Source organism: Watersipora subatra, chromosome 7 (genome assembly GCF_963576615.1).
Source record: "Watersipora subatra chromosome 7, tzWatSuba1.1, whole genome shotgun sequence".
NCBI classification, from domain to species: Eukaryota; Metazoa; Bryozoa; class Gymnolaemata; order Cheilostomatida; family Watersiporidae; genus Watersipora; species Watersipora subatra.
Genome location: NC_088714.1, coordinates 47,465,365 through 47,487,538, shown reverse-complemented (window position 1 = coordinate 47,487,538; position 22,174 = coordinate 47,465,365). Strand labels below are relative to the sequence as shown.

The window sequence follows — 22,174 nt, the reverse complement described above, 5'->3', positions numbered from 1 at the left end:
AGGCATGGAAAAAATATATATTGCGTTTTACCAAAGAACCAAAGAAAAATTCAATTATTAAATTAGTAAATGGTTTTGAAAAAAATTCGTTACTTACCACAAGTTGTTGGTTCATCAAAGGCCTCCAAATCGATGAATATTTGTGCAAACCTTTGAACGCAGCAAGAAATTTATAGCTTAGCATGATCGACTTGTAGTTGTAAGCTAAATAGAAACCTAAACACGCGGTGTGCGCATGTGAGGGGTTAACTGCACAAACTATCTTCACAAACTATCTGCACTCTATTGTTAGGGTCTCAAGAGTTAGCTCTTAATAGAGAGTAATTGTGTTCACCCGCGAATAAATTAGTCCGCGAATATGCATGAAAAAGGCCATTTGCGCGAAACTTAACTTTGCGAATAAATTCATCCTGTTGGGTATGTTATAGGTCAACTGTATACACTAGCGGCCAGTACTCTGAATGAAGTGGTAGTTTGCACATGATAATACACAAATTTGCACATTTGACTTTTAACTAAGCCATTGAATCTTTTAAAAGATTTCCAAATTAATTAATTGTACAGACAACATAAGTTAACTTGTATAGTAAGAATCGGGTTGCTTTACTGTTAAAAATAGACAAGTTTAAAATGATACGACATGTGTTAAAAGAAAGAAACCTTGAATAAGTAAATAAATCTGCTAAACCGTCTGTCATTAATAATATGGCTGATCCATTTTATTACAGTCTCCTTGAACCTTTATCTTTTGTTCTGAACAGTCTGCAGAAAAACACAGCAAAGGCAGCACTCATTGCTTAAAGTTAACACTCTGACCATTGCTTCATTTATCAAGAGTATTATTGACTACAAATTACCAACAAGATGGCTGAACTACAATTGAGTGAGGACTACAGATGTGGTTACTGCTATGAACAGTTAAACTCCATGGATGATCCTAGAGAGCTCCCATGCCATCATGTCTTCTGTAAGATATGTTTAGAGGAAGACTATTCAGTACATGGAACTATCAGATGTAGATCATGTCTGTGAGTAGAACATATTCGATTAAAATGTGGTTACAAGTACTACACGATACTACAATTGCTTGTTTAGCATTACATTTGGTAGACAGATACCAGAACAGGTAAATAAATATTGTTTTTATTTTATGATTTTCTTTTGTAATTAGGAATGCTTTACCTTTACAACACATGTAGGTTAATCTTTGAAGCTTTTGTTTTAGAACTGAGTATGACATGGAAAAATTTGATGAGCTACCAAAAGCTGACATAAAAACTGAAGATGTTGTACCTTCAACATCATTACCATGCGACTGCCATGAGTGTGATGAACAAGTGGCTGTTTGTTACTGCGTTGATTGTGCTCTGAAAATGTGTGACGCCCATCAGCAAGTGAGTTTGTACGGCTAAAATTGTGTGCCTTAAGTTACGAGATTTTAGGCAACATTTTGACACCAAATTTCAATTTTAAAACTCTTTCCTCGACTTATACAGTGGTCATGTTTTTCATGACACGCATTCTAGTAAAATTCAACTTTAAAAGCCATCGCATATCCAAATCACATGATATGATATATAAGGATTTATTTGATAAAATAGTAAAATACTAGTAATCCTACTCAACATGTGATGTATCAAACACAAAGTTCCATTCTTCACCATTCAAATTGTCATCGCTAGGATTCTGTTCAGGAATAATGTGTTTTTTTGATTTAATACTTTTGTTGGAGTATCTGCCTACAAGCCCACACTGGTAATCTGACACATTTGACACATCCACTATCGTTTATCCATCCTTTTTCTTTTACGTGAATCACAATTTCTGACAAAAATCTGTCTTGTAGGATGGCTTTTCTGTTAGCAACATACATATTATCAAAGGTGGCAGTTTTGTTCTATTGGCGAGGTGGGCCAATACGATTATTATGTATAGTTTTTTATGCCTTGTGATCATCACTAGAAATGTCGCCTCTAATTCTTTTGTTGTTGTACATATTTCCGACAGCACAAAAAACTTAGATGTTTTCACTGATAGTGTTTTTGAATGTCATTTCTTCAGCTACGCATTGCCCCACCTCTGATCCCGATTTGATTATTAACGATCAAACGGTTTGAGCCAGAGAAGGAGGCTAAGTTATATGGTAGGTACATGTCAGAACCAGAATTTTTAAACTAAACCTTGGACCTCAGCTTATACACCGGGTATACTACAGGCAGTATTAGCCATAGTAGACAAAAGTAGTTTACCAGATCTAAGGGGAAGACAGCGTTTCAAGCTATGTCTGAACATTTATTTTAAATACAGTATCGGTAAAACTGCACCTCAAAGCTTAATCTTAAAAAAAAATATTGAAGGTTTACAATTTTGTACACATAGTTGATTATTGCTATTCTTGTGTGGCACAGCAGTCACTCTGACTTCATACATTTTAGTTTATCTATATTTGGAAGACGGTAAATGACCTTGGTTACAGGCTCACAGCTTATTGGCTGGTGAAAAACATCAGACCATACCAATATCTACATACCAGTTGCATCCTGGGATATATAAGAAGGCGTTATGTGAGCAACATGGCGGGGAAGTGTTAGAAGTCTGTGATAATTGTAGTTGTACAGCTTGTCTAAGATGTGACAGAAGTGAAGAGAGCTGCGAAGGTAGGCATCTATTAAAGCGTACTGTGGTTAACTTTGAGTTCAATAAAATTCCATTAGTCCCCAGTTTGGTTTTCTAGTGGTTCATTGACATCTTGATTAACACCACGAAGGGTTGACATTGTACAACCTTCATCACTCAATGATCCAACTTTAGAGCATTGAGTAAGGTTTTCTTGTAGTCAATCTAACTTGTAGATAGCGAGATTGATATGCAGTCTTGAAAGACCTTCCAAACCGTCAGCAACTAGTGTTTGGCTCCTCAGGTTTAGCGTCCAATTTTTATTTGAGCACTGTAAATATGCTGTCTCATGAGTTCCTGCAGCTTGAGTGCAATTATTTCGGAGAGTAGTTTCCAGTTGGTGGGCAAGCATGTTATTGACCAGTAGTTCTTAGAAATTGGCCTGCGATTTGGGTTTTGTACCAGGAACCCAGTATATCTTTTTGTCAGCCATTCTGGATGGCTACCTTCTATCAGGCACTCTACATACTTTGCCCTTCCAATGAGCTGAGATGTCAATTTCTTTAACCAGAAGGCTTGGGTCATGTTGAGCCCGTATTTTTGCCTACTCCTTCATAAACTGAAGGACTAGGAAACTACTCATTCAAGCTCATAAATTGTTTCACTCTAGTAACTCTGTATCACTGTCACATTACCACACTCGTAATCAATTACTATCACTTCCTGTTCCTAAACATCTAACGTCTGCTGGTCAAAGATCCTATAATTTTGCTACACTTGCACTGTGGAAAACACTGCCGACAGTTTTCAGACAAATAAAATCTCTAGAAAAATTTAAGGTCGAGCTGAGGCTCTATCTTCACTCTGTTGGGTGATCGTCGTTATCTTGCTTTTTGCTGCTGGCATTGCCATTTCGCAATGGGCCCCATCATCTCTTCGGGTTGTATTTATTTTACACACCTGACTATATGTTTTCTGCTCTTTATTATTATATCTTTAATCTGTGTATATTTTTTGTTTGCTTGTTGATAAAATAAACATACACACACGCACACTGCACTCCGCACTTGATGTACATTACTCCTATGATGAGTTCTTGATGGTCCCCAATGCATTGGTGGTTTTCTATGAGCCGATCCTTAGTCAATCTGCAATGGTGTTATTAGTAGCTTCTGTGTTTAAGATGGTTTTTTTTGTGGAGCTTTCAGGTACTGGATTTGGGAGGATCTAGAATTGACCGTTGCAGTTCATCTATGAACTAGGAATGCATTTTTGATGAATAGTTTGTTCACTCTCTTGTTCGCACTTCTTTTACTGCACCCAGTGTTGGAAAATGAGTAAATGACTTGTCTGATATTCGCTTTGAAAATAAAATCAGTTTGGTTTCGAAGGCTCTGATGTTTGCCTGCAATTTGCGCACAAACTGGTTAGCCCCTTGTAGCTTCACATTCGGCTATTTCTGTTCCGTTGTCAGTATGTCTGCAGTAAAAGTTAAATCACAAAACCAAACTGTTTCATTCAGCTCAGAAAATTTGTCTGTTTTCGCAAGCTACTCTGAAATAAAATCATCTCCTGAGTTCCCACATACATTGACATAATTTTTCCAAACGTAATCAGCCAACATTATAGTCGTAAAGTAAGTCTGTGTGATCCGAGTTGTTATTTTCTATAAACTTGGTTAACTGATGATGGTGAAGTTCTCAAGCTCAAATAAAGTTAATTAGTTTTACACCTGGCTTCATACGACGGTCAAGCTGTTGCACGGAATCATACAGCGCTTCCTGGTAAATTATGAATTGTAGGAAATTTATCTTCTCTTCAGAGTTGTTCTTTTTTTAGGAGAGTACGAGAGAGTTCGTGTTTGGTAGTGGGCGTGTTTGTGTGTGTGCGTGTATAGGGGGTGGGCCGTGTGTGGAGTGTGCGTGTAAGTGTGTGAGGTTGTGTGTAGGGGGGGGGGGGTGTTTGTGTGTTGTGTGTGTGGTTAGAAGTAACAAGTCACTTTGATCGTTCATTGTCTGACTTCATTACCTCAAGTTCTGATACTATATATTTTCTCACTATTTTGCCTCTTTATCCAGCACGTTGTTTAGCATGCAAAGTTGCTTTATTGCGCCATTTCTATCCATAGTTGTTGCATCTTGCCCAAATAGCCCCACTTCTGAAGCTTGCTGCTAATGTAGCAATACTTGGAGCTCTTGTTATCTTTTTAAGTCAATTTAGTCTATTTTGAACCAGTGGTCTATTTCTTACTGATTTGTGAACGGGCGGCATCTGAGCTGCCATGACATTGTTTTTGCACGCATATTGTAGGTCGTAGATATTTTATTAGCTTTAGCCATGTCTAGGGCTTGCCAGAAAAGTGAGCAGAGGGCAAGAATGAATGATAGGACATAACTGTCACCAGAAACTCCCCCTGTCAGTTGCGCTCTCAATACATAAATGTATATGGCTTCTTTCTTTTTTTCTTTTTTTTATATTTATTTTAGTAGCATTTTGCACAACCCAGAGTATTTGATTTTTTTGTAAGGAACAATATCCGCAGTGTAAACAGGTGAGACCAATCCACTCACCAACTGTATAGTAGTAGCAGCCATAACAAAAAGGTCGTGGCTGAAGGATCATAGTTATTGGTCACTTTAATTATGGAATATATGAGTTAACTCTTTTGCTACTGCATTAAATTCTGACCGAATGATTATTCTGCCCATATTAATTCAAACAGATTTTTGAAAATCCGATATACCGTTATTATTTAAGCAATATCTCAAGAATTAAAACATATTGTTTTACTGTAAGATGCATCTTATTCAGAACAAACCTTTCTACAAAATAAGTATAAAATTGCTTAGTGAATTCCACTCTCGTCAAGTTTCTGACGCTTTGTTTGCGTTCATTGAATGCGGTTTGTTTCTTATTGCCATGATGATAATGATCTGGTTTTCCCATTTTGAAAAATAATTAGAAAAGGAATTGCTGAGCCAAAGAATTTTCTATTGATTGTACGTGATTGGCAACAAGGTTGTTTCATTACAGACAAAATTTGATTGGTCTAGCTTGGGGTTGGCTTGGTTTAAACCAGCCGGAAAAACCAGTTTTTATGAGTTTTTTGGGTTTTTCATTAATTTTTGTGAAAAACATAATATTTTAAGCTCCTAGTGGTTCATGTGCAATGGAAATGCAATTATATGTGATTATCAGCTGTGGAAGTTTATTTAGGACACAGTAGTAAAGTTTGTTTGTTTATTTTCATCTATAATATAACCATAAAAATAATATGAAGAGTGTTTCTCACAGTATAATAGGACAAGAGAAATAGAAAAAAAAATGTCACTACAGGGAAGGTGATGATGAGGTCCCTGTGCGCAATAGCAAGGCTAATCAAGGCGCGGAACCTGAAAGTGATAGCAGAGCTAAAATTGAAACTACATGAAATCCTAGCACAACAATGAAATAGTGACTTTCATATTCAATTGGTTTTATCAAGTGATAGGATGATCTTTTTACTGATGAAATATAAAAACCATGTGAAATATGCTAATCCAATCATCGTCTCTAATAATGAATGAATTACTTTCTCAAGTCTGGCCAGTGAGAAAAGATTACTTATAATTAGAAATTAAAACAATAAAGTCCTTGTGGGCTAAAGCTTCAAGTTTGCAAACTACTATTTCATTTATTGGGCACAAGCCAAAGTAGTTGGATTGTTAGAATTCAGTTTATCAAGTTTGTTGTGTTTTGAAAAGTTAAAGCTGTGCCTCAAATTTCCAACAATTCTCACAAACAGGATCCCGTTTGGCAGTTTTTCACTCGAACTGCAAAAGACAAAGGTTTCAAGGCAAAATGTAATAGGTGTGCTGTCGTAACGCGAGGTCATGCAGATAGGCTTAAAGCTCACGTAGCAAAATGTCAAGCTGAAAACACCAAATTAAACAGTGATGCTAGGATTCAGGTGATAGAAGTTAAGTCATTTGCCACTGCTCCAAACATTAGCAATACATCTGTATTATGCTTTGCTCTACACTACCACATGACTAGTCACTTGGATTAAAATTCCTACTTATACATAGAGCTGTATGTAAAATATTCTCTTTATGTGATAAGCTTTCTGCTCTGTATTTTATTGACCATGTTTGATTAAAGACTCATTCCGAATTTTCCATATGTTTTCCCTCTTTTTTCCCATAAAAACTCTCACAGTACCATCATTAGCAGATGATTTCACAAATGTATGTTTAATACACAATCATGCAGCTATAGCAAGTTAATTAGGCTTAAAATTGCAAAAACCTAGATTAAATTATAAAAACCAGTTTAAACCATAAAAACCGGTTTAAACCGACAAAACCTGGTTTTTTCAGCTTTTCATAAAAACGTGGTTTTTTCCAGCCTTAGTCTAGCTAATGTGTGAGCTTCCTAATGAAAAGAAAAGTGAACCCCTATTGATAAGCCAATACATCAGGTTACGGTCAGTACTTATATTACCGCGAAAGCCGATACATCGCCTTGCTGTAGCGAAAGAGTTAATCATAGCTGCGTTAGCAAAATTTTTGTCATTTTGAGGAAGTTGGGTACCTGCAAGCTAAGCTTTATGCTACTATTCAAGAGATTTGCCATATTATATTTTTCCTTGAGCTCATTACAAATATGTGAATCTACTCATAACTTGATGCAATTTTTATGTCAAACTGTACTTACCAAACTCCTATACGAAATGCTGTCTTTTAATAAACACTTTATTTTGATGTAATTATAATTTATATATATATATATATATATAAATTATAATTACATCAAAATAAAGTGTTTATTAAAAGACAGCATGTCGTATAGGAGTTTGGTATATATATATATATATATATACATATATATATATATATATATACATATATATATATATATATACTACTAATTATATATTTCATGTTTGCTTCTTACAGAGTCTCCGTGTGGCCACACATTCACTTCATTGAACACGTTAAAGAAAAAAATAAACGCTGAATTTGACAACTTACTTGAACAAGCAAGTGAGAAGTTAACAGAGTTATGTATATTAGACAAACAGATATGGAATGTTCTAGATGAGGAGGAAGTTGAGTGTGCTAAGAGAATACAGATGATAGAAAGAATACGTGATGAACAGGTAGTTTGATGTACTGATTGTTTTCTCTATTATTAGCAGTTCGATTAAAATCATAAAAACCACCTTGAATGTGATTGTTTGACAGATTGAAATGATCAGAGAGGAAAGTGAGAAACTAAAGGAGCAGATTTATGAGTACCAGAGAGGGCTGACAGATCAAGTAGAGTTATACAACACAGAGTTAATGGCTAAGAAAGAGAGACTGGAGGAGTCATGTTCAGAAGTAAGGAAGTGGTTGAGAGAGAGTCATGTGACTGAGAAAGTGGAGCAGAGGCAGCAGATGACAGATGAGCTGGTGAATAACACAGATGTAAAGGTTGATTGCCCACTTACCAGGACTCCAGCTCTCATACACAGCAGTGAGTAAAGTTAGTTACGTTTTGGCAGGGAATATAGACCTGATTTATTACAATATTAATTTCTAGCAACCCAGCTCTAGTTTCAGGAAAAATTTAACAAATTATATAAGAAGTAAAACTGAATTTTACCACTAAATTGGAGCTCAAACAAGCAAAAAAAATTTGGTTTGAAATATCCTGATCATTATTCTACATCTAATGTTTTACACAAGAGTCTTCATCATGTGTCATGAATACTCTTTAAAGGTTGATTTTAAACAAAAATTACGTTATGGTTGTTTGGTATCAAAAGGTTCACCATGCCTTACTCTGCTATGTTGCAGGTGCAAAATATGTGGGAATGTGATTAAAAGCTCTTAAAAGCTCAAAAACAAGCAGTTAATCAAAGCCATTACGAAAACTGCCATAAGTTTGAATCCCTCATTTTGATGTCGTATTCAACTCGACGTGATTATTGTTTAGACCCATGATGCTATCATGTGAAATGGAAGGCCAATTAAAGGCGCAATATAAAGCGCCTCGTAGCGCTAGTTTATGACAAACACTTCAGGCTTAAAAGGAAAGCCCTTTTCAAATATAGATGCTCGCTACTTTACTGTTTTTGTTAGTTGCAATTAATTTAAACTGAAACTAACATAATCTGATCAGGTGACCCATATTCTCTGCCAAATGACGCAAACGATTTCTGCAGCTTTTTTCGACCACCACGAGTGACTGACACGGTCCTCATGTTTATCAGAGGATGATATGTACCCCCATGAGCTAAGGTTAAAAGATTAAGCTGATTTTTAGGCTAGGCTTTGAAATAGCAGAATTTATTTGTGAAAATATTTCGACCAATGAGGCTGCATGAAAATGTAAACAGAAGCACATCGTGTTCAACTACGTCTTCCAATCTATGACCATTTTCGTGATTCTTCATAATGGCTGACCAACTTTTCGTTTTTGAGCTTTTAAAAGCTTGTAATCACATTTCCACATATTTTGCACCTACAACACAGCAGAGTAAGACATGGTGAATCTTGTGATACCAAATAACTGTAATGTGAATTTTGTTTCAAGTCAACCTTTAAACATTCTTAAATACATTTTCATATAATTTGAATGGATTAGATGTTTCAAGAATGATTCATATCGTAAAAACTTGACAAATTCCTTCAATTTTTGTGCTTATAGATAGACAGTCAGCAATGTGATTTGGTTACATTTTGCAATTTGCTATTGATTACACCAAAGTTGTAAGGTTGTGCACAGTCTTTTATGAGAGAGTCTGTACCTAAATCTTCGTTTTATTTTTAGTTCATGACAAAAATAAATAGGAATGTTGAAATAAATAAAAGTATGTGAAGTAAGTTCCAAGTTATTTTATTGATGTACTAACGTCATGCGTTTATAATATAACCAAATAAATTAAAGATAAAAATAATTTAATTTTGGAGAAGAGTTGAATATCTTTGTAGTGACTATATTTTACGAGTTCTAAAAAGATAAAAGATATGAAGAGAAGTGGAAAAAAGAGAAAAGTCAAAGAAAAGTAGTGATGGCTAATAGTAAAGGCAGACCACAAGCAAAAATTTATAAAAAACAAGAACAAAAATACAAAAAGTTGTAAACCGCAAAACAGTTCTTAGGTTTAGTATGTTTTTAATAGTAAAACAAACAATGCGCATTGAATTTTATTTTCTCAGCATATATTGAAGAATGTAATGAAAAGTCCCATAGTTTTCAGAAAATTTACAACACAAGTATAGATTGTTATATATGATGCAACCCAGAAATTCAACTTTTTATTACATACAAGAACACTGGAAATATGGAGGTACAAGTAATATAACCACAAGAGTGTCATTTGAATCTGTTACTAAATGGAGTAACTATAGTTCAAGATGGTGGTTATTTGTTACACACACATACATATGTGTGCACGCGTGCACGCTTGTGTGTGTGCGCCCGAGCGTGTGCACACGTGAAAAAGGAAATGATCGTATTAAAGTTGTATGACTGTTACGTGTCAGCCAATTGATAATAAATGAAATTTCATAAAATAAAGTTCGTAAGCTAGAATAAAGTATCTGAAGTCTGATCAATCATACTTTTATATTATGTTTTCTAGCCTCCAAGTGTGATTATTCAATCTCACTGTATTACCGTGCATTCAATTTACTGGACATTTGCAAAAATAAAGTGTGCTGTAGGTTTGAACTACAGGTTTGAAAAATGAAATTAAATGTCAAAGAATTATTGCTACATTGCTACTATGATTAACTTTTATAGGTAATCAACTTCTACAGCAGCCAAAGTTAGTTGCTACCCCCACATCACTGACTTTTATATCTGAACACTCTACTAACAGTGGATGTTACTCAGCTGCATATGCTGGAAATGACAAACTTTTTTTGGGATGCGGTGATGGAGTGAAATGTCTGAATAAAGGTGCTTCAGAAGAGATCAAGCTGACAGCAAGAGTAATAAACTTACTAGTAACATCTGTTCGGGTATACAATAACATCGTTTACATTTTGCATGATAATGGAAATGAGAGGACTGTTTATCAGTGCCTGTCTGAAGTTAGCAAGAGAGAGAAGTTGTTTTCCTTCAACTATCTGGGCAAAGCGGCATCAGAAGCTGCTGTTGGTAAAGACTACATAGTTGCTATTAACCCTGATGAGGGAAAGCTAGTACTCTACAATTTTACTACTAAATTAACAATGATTTTAACTCCTAGTATACGACCATTCGATCTGCACTTCTTACCAGATGGAGACCTGCTGACACTGAGTGTGTCTTCAAATAATCTTATTAGATGTAGAATTGAAGATGATCAACTTACCACCATCTGGACTTGTGAAGGACTGGATGAGGCCTGTACTGTCACCTCTGACATTGATGGATTCATTTATGTCAGCTCTAGAATAAAGACTATCTACATCATCTCTCCTGAAGGTTTGTTTATCTATAGATCTTCAGTCTGTATAAAATGATGTTAAAGTAACTCTATTAGGTTTAACAACTAACTCGATATCTTATCTTTATTACACAGTCTAATATACATAATATTTGTTGGTAGGTGATATGATGAAAGAGATTAGTAATAATAATCTACCAGACTTCTGTGGACAAATAAGTATTAGAGGAAGAAAAGAACTGGCAGTTCCTACATGGGGAGGCAAATCTGTGTGTCTGTTTAAGGTTAACCACTATTAACACATCATACATTGGTCTGAATAATGTTATGGGATTATGACAGCGTTCAATTTTGCTATGCTATTGACATACCCAAACAAGTGATTCCTTGTAAGTAAAGAAGTCAACTGCATATGTGGCTTTGAGCTACAGTTATTTTGGTAAACCATGCAGCCTAACAATACTGAGAGATTTGAAACAAATTCAACAGTTGTGGTCCAAAGCATATGAATTTTTGAATGATGTTATGCATAGCACAATTAACATACGACATCACAAGTTTATTCAGTTTGGTTGCATATGGAAAAAACTATATCAAATCTATTCAAGGAACTCATTATTACGTGTATATCCAATTACACAATTTTGCCTTCAATATAATTGGTAGTATACTTGCTATACATTTGTTTTCTATTCACGCTGTATTGATATTTCTTGTATAGCACTGTTTATGTTTAAAATACACAACTCACCGGTATTAATGTCATAAATGTCATAAATGTTTGTGTTTAGTTGCAATTTCCTTCAAAAAGTTTTAGATCAACAATAAATCAGCTCTGTTATCAGCATTAGGTGTTTACCAGAGACATAATGAGACAACAACTTCTAAATACCAAAGGTGCCAATCAGCTTGTGCGAACAACCATCTTACTTCTAAGAATTTTGCAGCACAGAGTCTTTCTTTAAAGGTTGACTTGCAACAAAATTTACATTACAGTTATTTGGTATCAAAAGATTCGCCATGTTTTACTCTGTTGTGTGGTAGGTGCCAAATATGTGGAAATGTGATTAAAAGCTCTTAAAAGCTCAAAAACAAAAGGCCGCCGTAGATTGGAATCTCTTGACTTCGATGACGTATCCGCGCTGTATGGTCATTGTCTTGTCACGTGATGTTCTCGCGTGAATTGAAAGGCCAATAAAAAGCTCAATATCAAACTTATCGTAGCAATAGTTTATGATAATCACTTCGGGTTTTATCTAAGACCCCGTATCAAATATAGATGCTCGCTACTTTACAGTTTCGGCTTGGCCATTCCGTTCGACTATTCATGTCTGAGTTGCTATCATAAAAAATGTCAAATTCTGAAGAGTTAAGACCCTGGCGTTTCGAGCCTGACGCTCTATCTGAAGAAGATCCTCAACAGAATCAAACCTCCCAGCAAGTAAGCACCGCCACTAGCCAGCTCTTATGTGCCAAGCTAGCTAGTAGTAATAGTTTTAGCTTGAGAGTGATAGAACGAATATTATTATATATGATTTTAATGATGATAATTATCGCTTCAATATTGCGAAAAGATAATTACAGATTTTTCTCGAATGACAACATTAACAATTTTAATATTTAAATCTAGTGCTGCACTGATATACTGTTGGATAACATCGACCTGATGTATTAGCTATGGTTGCATAGTCATATCTGTTCATTTCTTTAGGAGCTAATACCACCGGCTACAGATGTGCCTACGAGCGTTGTCAAGACATGCCATCTCTTCCTGAATGTTTGTGCTGCCATTATGCTGAGTTTGCACATTGTCTCCTTGACCGAGGGGAGCATGAATGCCTGCGTATGCATCCTGATGTAAACGAATTTGTGGCGTCTGCACCCCTTGAGTTGAGGTGGAATAATTACCTGCGATATCATAGTGAGTTGGATATTCATTTAATGCCAACAACACCAAGGCTATGCTAATGTGTCAAGCATTATCTACAATTCTTGTGTTACACATTTAATGCATCACTTGAACACACATATTCTGAACTCGTGGAACACAAGGAGGACTGGTATATTTGGCTTGTACACTTACTACAGTAGAGAGTGTATTAGTTTTATGATTTTATTATATAAAGATCGAGATTATTTTGATGATCAGCAATTATTGTTTTTCAATAGTTGTTTTGGTAGATAATCTATTCCCATTTGGAGAGCCATCGCCAAATGCTCGGAAAAGGTTGTGTGCATACCGCAATCTTGTGTTTTGGTTTATGCCGCAAATCTTGTTTGCAAGTCTGCAAACTCTTCTTCATCATCCGTTGGTGGGAAAAGAGCCCGAATCTTAGACACCAAGCATGCAGGTAGAGGCCGTCGCTCACGGCGACAAATTTGCGGCATAAGCCAAAACACAAGCTTGCAGTATGCACACAACCTTTGTAACAACATCCGTTGTAATGGACCTCACTCTCAGGCCGTGGGAAATTAGATCGGACTGGCATCGCTTGAAGCCTTTCAGTTCCATGGTGTTAGAGCTGGTGGTCTCTGTTGACTGCAAAGTAAAGAAAGTTATGACCAACAATTACTTTCACATTATTTGAATGAACTATTTAGCTAGATGAGCAACTTCATGTTTATGTATTGATAACTACTAAAAAATTTGGGTTTTTGTCAGGCTGTGAAGTAAAAACTGTCAAAGTTTTACCTTGACAAGATGGCTGCTGACTATTAAACCGCAGCTCTGATCCATCATAGTGTAGGCTCTGTATAGTGCGCAATGCCCCTGACTATCGCATCTACCGTCACCTGCCAAATCAAGCTCCCAATCGATTGCTGCCATCAATCCCTCGTTATGCAGGGTGCACTGCTCAGCAATACACTGTAATATATTGTAAAACTTCATTATACAAGATTAATTTGTATCATTATCATTAGTCTAAGAATGTAGAATCCTCTTCCCCCTTTTTGTGCTATATTATGATGAAGAATCAGAATTTTGAATTATAATATATTTTGCTTGAAGGATGACATATTTTCATTTCAAAAAAAAATTGTTTCTAAATGTTGTTATTCAATTAGTGTGCCAAGCTTTTACTCACATTTTCCAAGTTTATGAGTAAATATTAACACTCACACCATGTAAGTATTCTCTTTGTTGGTAGAGGCAAACGCTTTGGCTTGGTATTGCGATGTTCAGGAGCGACAGAAAACGGAGGTTCTGCGTAAGGCATCCGCCAGAAAAGAGTGATGCAGCTGCCAGCAGGGGGTTGATGACGTGAGCTCTGTTCACCCTGGCAGTTGTTTCCCAAGTGTACGATCGGTGACAGGAGGCACATGTAACCTTGAACTCTACCCATCCGCCTTCTCGCACCATCGTGAATGAGCAGGGGAGGGCGCAGGTGTGACAGTGAAATAGTCGCTGGAGTGCTGTCACACTTACTATTATTTTCTCCTCTTTGAAGGAGGATTTGGTTCTGAAATCACAACACAATAGTTGACTTGCAATAAGATTTGTACAATATCATTTCCTGTTATTATATCATATTTGCTTGATCAGAAAAAGAATAAATATATAGCCATGCAATCATGACACAGATTTTACAAAACCCTATCAGAATCCATGATATTGTAAACATAAAATGTGAGTAATAACTCTATGGATATTTTTTATATTTTGTCAAGTTTGGTTTAGTTCAGCTCTATCTTACATGTAATTGGAGAGCGTTTGATGCTGGCCAACATAGCGCTCAAACTCTTCCCAGTCTTCAGTGGTTGGCACAAACTCTTCATCTAATACTAATAATAATCAACTAATAATATTAATACGCTATTAACGATGATACCAAAAAATGACAATAACTATTTTATATAACATATCTATAAGTGAGTGGGGTTAAGAAATTTGGCGAAATTAATCGTGAAACAACATTATTTTATCAATTATATATTAATATATTACGTTTTACAGATAGATATGCAGTGTGAATTAGTTTTGTTATTATAATAAGAATAATACACGTAATTAAAAAGATAAAATACTAATAATATAATATTACAATTAAATGACATTAATATTGTTATATTAAATATAGATTAATACAGTACTATTAGGAGAATACTAGATAATAACCCGAGTTACAACTACTAATACAAGTAGTTCATAAAATAAATCACTCACGTGCTTTGGTGATATGTGGAGTATGCAAACAGGTTAGAAAACATGTCGTCTTTGAACTGGCGAAAACAAAGGTAAGAGTAAGCAGGCGAATAAATAAAGTTTGTCACATCCAGCTTCACCCAGTTGCTCCACGCCCGGTGAAGGTCTAGTCTTTTCTCAGCTATTGGACAAAAAAAGGTGCTTCTCAGCTTGGCAGCTGCACAAACACTATGTGGCGCGTTAGACATTATGACGAATTGAAATAAACAAGTTTAATACGAGATAGCGTGTTTGCTATTTGCGATAGATCAAACTTGAACTGAAACTAACATTATCTGATCATGTGACTTACAATTCCCGCTATATGGCGCGAAAAATTTCTACAGCATTTTTCAACCATCATAGCGGACCAAAAGGCTCATCATTTTTATCAGAGAATGATATGCAATCGTTCAAGCTAAGCTTAAAAAATTAAACATATTTTTATGCTATGTTTTGAGATATCAGTGCTCAAAGTTGCAGCATTACGATGCCGATAAAATAGACGCGTAAGAACAATAGACATGGTTTTTATCGCAAGCGTGAAGTATATTTGTGAAAATAGTTCGACGAATAAGGATGCATGAAAGTGTAAACATAAACTATCTCGCACACATTTTAGCCGTTTTAGCACACATACGTCACATTTTAGCCGTTCTGGAAAACGAATCCAAACTAGGGCGGTCTCGTGTGGCTGCGATTTTCTGTTCGTTTTTTAGCTTTTACGAGCTTTTAATCACATTCCCACATATTTGGCACTTACAACACAATAGAGTAAGACATGGCGAATTTTTTGATACCAAATAACTGTAATGTGAATTTTGTTGCAAGTCAACCTTTAACCGTAGTACATTTACAAGTCAGTCATGTGCTTGACAATCTGTTAGGTTACTGATGATTGTGATGAACCAATTGCATAGTAGTACAGCAACATTGTAGATTATTGGTTGCAGGCAGGCCAATTTTAGCTTTACTAGCTGGATGTAAACCCAGCTATTCAAAAGGTTCCAAAAAGACTAGCCATAAAGACTAACAACAACATGAGTGCTATATAATATATCAAATATTATATATATATATAATATATATACATATATATGTACATACATGTACATGTATATACATATATACATACTGTACATATATACATACATATATACATACATATATATATATATACATATATATATTTATATACATATATATATATATATAAGACTTTGTGAAACCGAATTTATAGCTAGGTACAACAACCACAAAGCTTCATTCAACCATGCAAGTGAAAAAAACCAGACTGAACCTAGCAAGTACAGTATATTTCTTGACTAACAGACCAAATGATAGCATATGCTACACTGTTATATGAACAAATGATAAGCAATTTAAAGCCTACTCAAACACAAGCAGAAAATGTGACTTTTGTCTTTTTAAAAAGTTCATTATTATATGCAAGCCAGACCAATGCACATCAAATAAAAGAAATAAATTTTTATCATCATGCAGGCGTGCTAGGAGTTATCTGCTCAGCCATTTTGACACTTTTCATTAACTTTGCACAAAACACTTGTCTCATGATATGAAGCTTGAAAGTTAGAATAGTAACTGTTGCTATATGTTAAATAAAAATAAATTTTTGTACAAAAACTTTTTTATAACCTGAGAAATGCAGGCCGTTCATCTAGTACATACAGTGAAACTCGGATAACTCAAACTTCAAAGGACCGAGCAAAAGTGTTCAAGTTATTAGAGCATTCAAGTTATCGTGACAGTCATAAGTGCACGTATTTATCAGTAGATACATGTACATATACAAACTATATATAAATAAAAAGCATAGATTGCTTGTTGCAAGTTAAAGGGTCTCTCGTGTGAAGTTTTAAATATTTTTAATCAGAAAGTATAGATATTTTTCTATCATTTGAGATTTGTTTGTTGTTTTAGGTGATGTAACTGCTAGGATGTTCTCAGATTGAATTCGGCAAAGCTTGATCGAGTTTAAAATGCTCAGAAAAAATACATACGTATTTTTCTACAGAGCGTTTTAACCAATATCAATTTTGCAGTAAATCAGTTATTACAAAACTGCTTTACTATTAAAAACCCATTATTTATTTTGTCGATATTACTTTAAAGTTGCTTTAAATTTTACCTTGCTTTTCTTGCTTTCGGAGGGTTATCGCTAAGGGAATGTTTGGTAAAATTTGATTTTCGCAAACCTTTAGAAAAGTCGTTAATGAAAATATTTTGCCAATGTTGGTAATAACGAGGCTTAAGAACTACTAAAAGTCGATGTTTATCTCTATGGCTTAGAATAAAGTGATATTCTAAAGCGATAGTAACAACCGTCTTGGTAGCCGTTTGGCAAAAAACTGTTCGAATTAACGGAATTTCAGTCGAGTTATCTAAAGCCATTTATCATTGCGTGGGAACAGACCAAACAAATACGTTGAGTTAACCGTGTTTTGAGTTATCCGAGGGCGAGTTATCCGAGTTTCACTATATGTGTATATATTACTAGGTGAATGCCTGGCGTTGCTTTGGGGAATAAAATTCTTTGGGCATATTTCATTTGTATTTGCCAGGTAACAACCATTATCATTCTATTTTTTAAACGTCATATCATGAGGAAACGTTTTGTGCAGGTCAAATAAATTGATAGACAAAATAAAACAACTATTAAAGTGTTTAAATGTAAATGTGAAATAAATAGTGATTAAGAGCTAAATTAAGTCTGTTTTGCTACGATTACAATAAAATATGATTTGATAGTGATACAATTAAAACGAACTGAGAAAACAAAATTAAATCATGTATACGTTGAATTAATAAAAGCAATTCATGCATGGAAGTGTGTGTATAAAAAGTTTACTGTTCCATGAAAACTTTGAATACGACGATACTGGTACCTCTCGATACTGGTACCACTTAAAAAGTGAGATATCAGACTGTTTTTGTCCGGTACTTTGCTTACATTGTCCTTCAACACATTTAAAAATTACCAATTAAAAAAATAGGTAATGGTAGCAAAAATTAGATTCTAAACAATGTCATAAAATAACAAATGCAAAAGGTAATATTAATTAATAATCAAAAGTATACATATAGTGCGTGCATAAGGTATTTGATAAGAGCAATAGAATGGTAAGGACTGTATAATAGCCCGATGGTTAAATGCGTCGTTTGTGACTTGTGGTTGCAATCTTTGTGAGTTCAAATATGGCATGATAGATACTTCATACCCAAGTTTTAATAGCTATAGTTGGGCAACCCGAAGTACACACAGGCAAAGGAACTTTGAGATTTATATATATAGATATACGATATATATTTATATACCAAAAATATAGTAATTTTAAATAATTTTACTCTGAAATTTGGCACATAAATTAAAAAGAATTTATAGATAGTATAAATTAAAAGTGCTGATAGACTGTTAGTTGAGAGTAAACTACTGGTCAACTGCTCAACTAACTGAGATCCACAAACAGTGGCCATATAAGAAAACATGTTTGATGTTTATTCATTGATAAGTTGGGGTGAATAATAAGAATGAGTTTATTAATCTATGTTTTATTGGTAATATAAATAACCGCTTCATACTCTTCAATTTTAAAAGTGACGTTAGAAAAAAAAGGTTATAGCAGTTCATACAATGACTATTTTTGGGTAAGAACAAAAACAGAAGTCATATGTATTTTGTTGTATTATGGGATTTGTTAGGCTCAGGCTATATTGGTGTCTGAGCTCAAGGCAGTACAGGTGGTCTTGGTAATTACGGTGAGTGCATAAAGCTGGATAAAGCTAGTGGGTAAAGCTAGTAGATTAGCTAGTGTAAGGCAGTATGGGGGAGGATATAAGGAAGTGTAACGAAAGACAGAGGCTCTTCTTGATCTTCACATCAGTACATGTGAGTACATCGATCTATACAACATGGCACAGTTGACAAAATTCTGATTTTTTTTCTTTTTGTGTTATCATTAGCGAACATTTTTCTGGCTACAGGGTTAAGTTTAAACAGTTGATTAGACCTTTTTACGGGCGTGCAGGTGAGGTGACGTGAGGTAGGGTGGTATTGTGAGGTGTTGTAGCGGTGAAGCATTGGTGTTGGTGAGGTGTAAATATTTATTACGTGTTTGGAAGTGACAATTACATTAAACTTATACGAGTGGGGTAGAGTAGATTTGTGGCGAGAGATATATTGTGTTGAGTGAAGATGGAGAGTGGTTTGCCGAAGCTGGTGTTCGGTGAGCACGGTGATGGTTCGTGGGAGAGATTTATAGAGGAGATGAATTTATGTATAGAAAGTGCTGTCGAGAGAAGAGGTTATGTAAATGATGAAAATGGCAATAGGGTACCTATTATGAGAGGTAGAGCTAGGTTAGTGCCACTGTTGAGAGCTATTGGGCACAGTGGTAGAGAAGTATTGAGGGGTGCAGGATTTAATGTAGATGGTGTAAATTCTACTTATGAAGGGGCAATGGAAGTTTTGCAGGACTATTATGGTAAACAAGAGAGTATGTTCGTAAAGGGGCATAAGTTTCTGATGGCTAAGCAGGCACTTGGAGAAAGTGATAGAGAATATTTACAACGGGTAGAGAGTTTGAGCAGATATGCAGAGGTGGCTAACAATAATGATAGGGTAAGGTTTGCCCTTATAGTGGCGGTTAACGGGTTGAGAGATGGAGAAGTAAGCAGAGATTTAATGAAGAATGCCAATCTTACTTGGGCGTTATTGCATGAGGCATTGAGGGCTCGTGAAATGGCCAACAACTCGGATAGATTTCAGAAAAATGAGGGTAGAAGTACTGATTTAAAAAGTGAGGTTAAGAGAGAAGTATCAAAGATATCAGAGTTTGATAGCCGAGCGCAGTACAGGAGTAATGATAGAGATAGAAGCTACGATTCAGTGGGTAGATCTTCCCCTAGAGGTAGCCCTAGGAGTAGTAGAGGGTATTATGGTAGTGAGGAACATGATACTAGTAGATATGGGACAAGAGGCCGGGAGTATAACAAGGACAGTGGCAGTAGGAAGTATAGAGACAATAGCAGGAAAATGTATGTCTCTAGACATGGAGAAAACAGTAGAGAAAATATAGATAGAGTTTGCTATAATTGCAGAGGTAGTGGCCATGAGATGCGGAGTTGTCCCCACATTAAATGTTTTTCTTGTGGACGGCGAGGACATGTATCACGTTATTGTAGGGATAAGGGAGGAGATGTAGGTTACGATAGACGAGGTAGTAGCAGGAGGTCAGGAGGTAGCCGTGATAGTAGCTATGAGCGATATGGCAGCAGGGATATTAGTAGGGGGAGGTACAGGGGCCGAGAAAGCCCCCGCGAGACAAGAGACAAGTTGAGTAGATAAGGGACAATAGTATAGATAGGCTTGAGGGGGACCGGTACAAGAAGAGGCACGAGACGAGTTGGTATGATGAAAGGTACCGGGATAATAGTAAGGGCAGAAGTGTTAGATTCTCTGGTTCGAGGGATAAATATGACGATGACAGTTGACCAGGCCAGAGAATGGTGCAGTATTTAGAAGTTAATGGAGTAAATGTAGAGTTTACGTTTGATACTGGGGCTGAGCTGTCAATATTAACCGAAGCAACAGCCAACAAGTTGAACCTACGGTTAAAGAAACCGTCGACAGTTTTAGAAACTGCTGATGGTAGTGAGTTAAAAGTGGTTGGAAGTGTAATAGTTCATTTGGAAAGTAAAAACAGGCATATGGATGCTGAAGTTCATGTGGTGAAAGGATTGAGAACAAACTTTTTGGACATAACTGAGTTGAAGCTGCTAAAACTATTTGCTGTTGTAAACGCGTTATGCAAAAGAAAGTTTGAGCCTGTTAAGGAGTGTAGAAGTATTAAGCCAGTTAAGCCGTTGTCGTCGAGAATTGTTATTGCTGGGTCAAGTTATGTTTCAGATGATGTCGAGTTGCAAAACCTGACAAATAAGTCTGACAGAGAGAGCGAAGTTAAGAAAGGTCATACAGGTCAAGATTGGTGGACTTGTAATACCAAGGGAGTCAAGAGTAGCGAATACGTAGAAATTGGTAGTCAACGGGGGGACAGCCCAAAGCACCAGAGATGTGCAAGTGTCTATGGGGTGTGATAGAGAACACAGTCATGATGAGGTAAGGGAAGGTGCTGAGAAAGTAGCTGAACCAGTGTCTGTAATGGAAAAGATTTGCTCTTTTTTAGCCGAGGTATCCAGCAATGGAATGTTAGACAGAGAAGGTCATGAGAAAATGGTAGCAGAGATTGAAAGAGAGGAAAGGGAGGTGCAAAGGAAGTCGAAGAAGAAATTGGCTAAGCTGAAAGCCAAACGGGAGGCAGCAGTCATGGAGTTGGAAAATTTCAAGGCATTCAGGGTAGTGGTGCAGGAGTTAGCCGAGGTTCAGAGGAGAATTGCTGGTAGCAGACCTGCATTGGTTGCAGGTGAGGTCGAGCTAGATAGGTCTGGGCCTATGCCAACTCCCAGCTCTGTGGTGCCATCCCCTGTGCAGCCGGTTACGGCCCAGGTGGAGACCTCCCACAGGAAGCCTGTCGAGCCTGCCTCTTACTGGGGAGAGCGAGGTAAAGACGGGAGAGACGGAGATGAGGTTGAAGAGTCATTACTGACCCAACCAAAAGACTCCGGGCTAGTCAGGGTTGGTGGAAGTAGTGTTGGTGATGTTGGTGGAAGTAGTGTTGGTAGTGACAGTGGTCACAGTAAAAGTATTGGTAGCGGCGGAGGTCAGGGTGATGGAAAAGCCAGTGCAGACTGGCAATGGAGCTGGCAGTAGCGAGAAGAGTACTTTAGACGGTGGCATAGGGTCAGAGAAGCCAGAGGCATAGCCTATGGAGACTGCCCTAACGGAGTCAGGTAACGAGCAACACAAGTAAGGTAAGTTACTACGTCTGCTTGTTGGTAGTGATGGAGTGGCCCAAAACAAAAAGACAAAAAGAAAGGGCATGTTGTATTATGGG

At 36.3% G+C, this 22,174-nt stretch overlaps 2 protein-coding genes across 2 annotated transcripts; both read left to right on the top strand.

Moving 5' to 3' along the window:
* Positions 1-1,234: 1,234 nt before the first annotated feature.
* On the top strand, positions 1,235-11,662 carry LOC137399483 (uncharacterized). Its single transcript, XM_068085617.1, has 6 exons — positions 1,235-1,394; positions 2,477-2,657; positions 7,554-7,756; positions 7,842-8,115; positions 10,390-11,058; positions 11,183-11,662. The coding sequence occupies exons 1-6, from the start codon at positions 1,239-1,241 to the stop codon at positions 11,317-11,319; spliced, it is 1,620 nt and encodes a 539-aa protein (XP_067941718.1). The 5' UTR covers positions 1,235-1,238; the 3' UTR covers positions 11,320-11,662.
* Positions 11,663-19,905: 8,243 nt separating this feature from the next.
* On the top strand, positions 19,906-20,568 carry LOC137400831 (DNA-binding protein HEXBP-like). Its single transcript, XM_068087172.1, has one exon. The coding sequence runs from the start codon at positions 19,906-19,908 to the stop codon at positions 20,566-20,568; it is 663 nt and encodes a 220-aa protein (XP_067943273.1).
* Positions 20,569-22,174: the final 1,606 nt, after the last annotated feature.

Bases quoted from the DNA above. Each gene is read 5' to 3' on its own strand.
- LOC137399483 (XM_068085617.1), top strand. From the start codon at position 1,239: ATGGAAAAATTTGATGAGCTACCAAAAGCTGACATAAAAACTGAAGAT. The intron at 7,757-7,841 runs GTAGTTTGATGT...ATTGTTTGACAG, and splicing joins AAAGAATACGTGATGAACAG to ATTGAAATGATCAGAGAGGA. The intron at 8,116-10,389 runs GTGAGTAAAGTT...TAACTTTTATAG, and splicing joins TCCAGCTCTCATACACAGCA to GTAATCAACTTCTACAGCAG.
- LOC137400831 (XM_068087172.1), top strand. From the start codon at position 19,906: ATGAAGAATGCCAATCTTACTTGGGCGTTATTGCATGAGGCATTGAGG.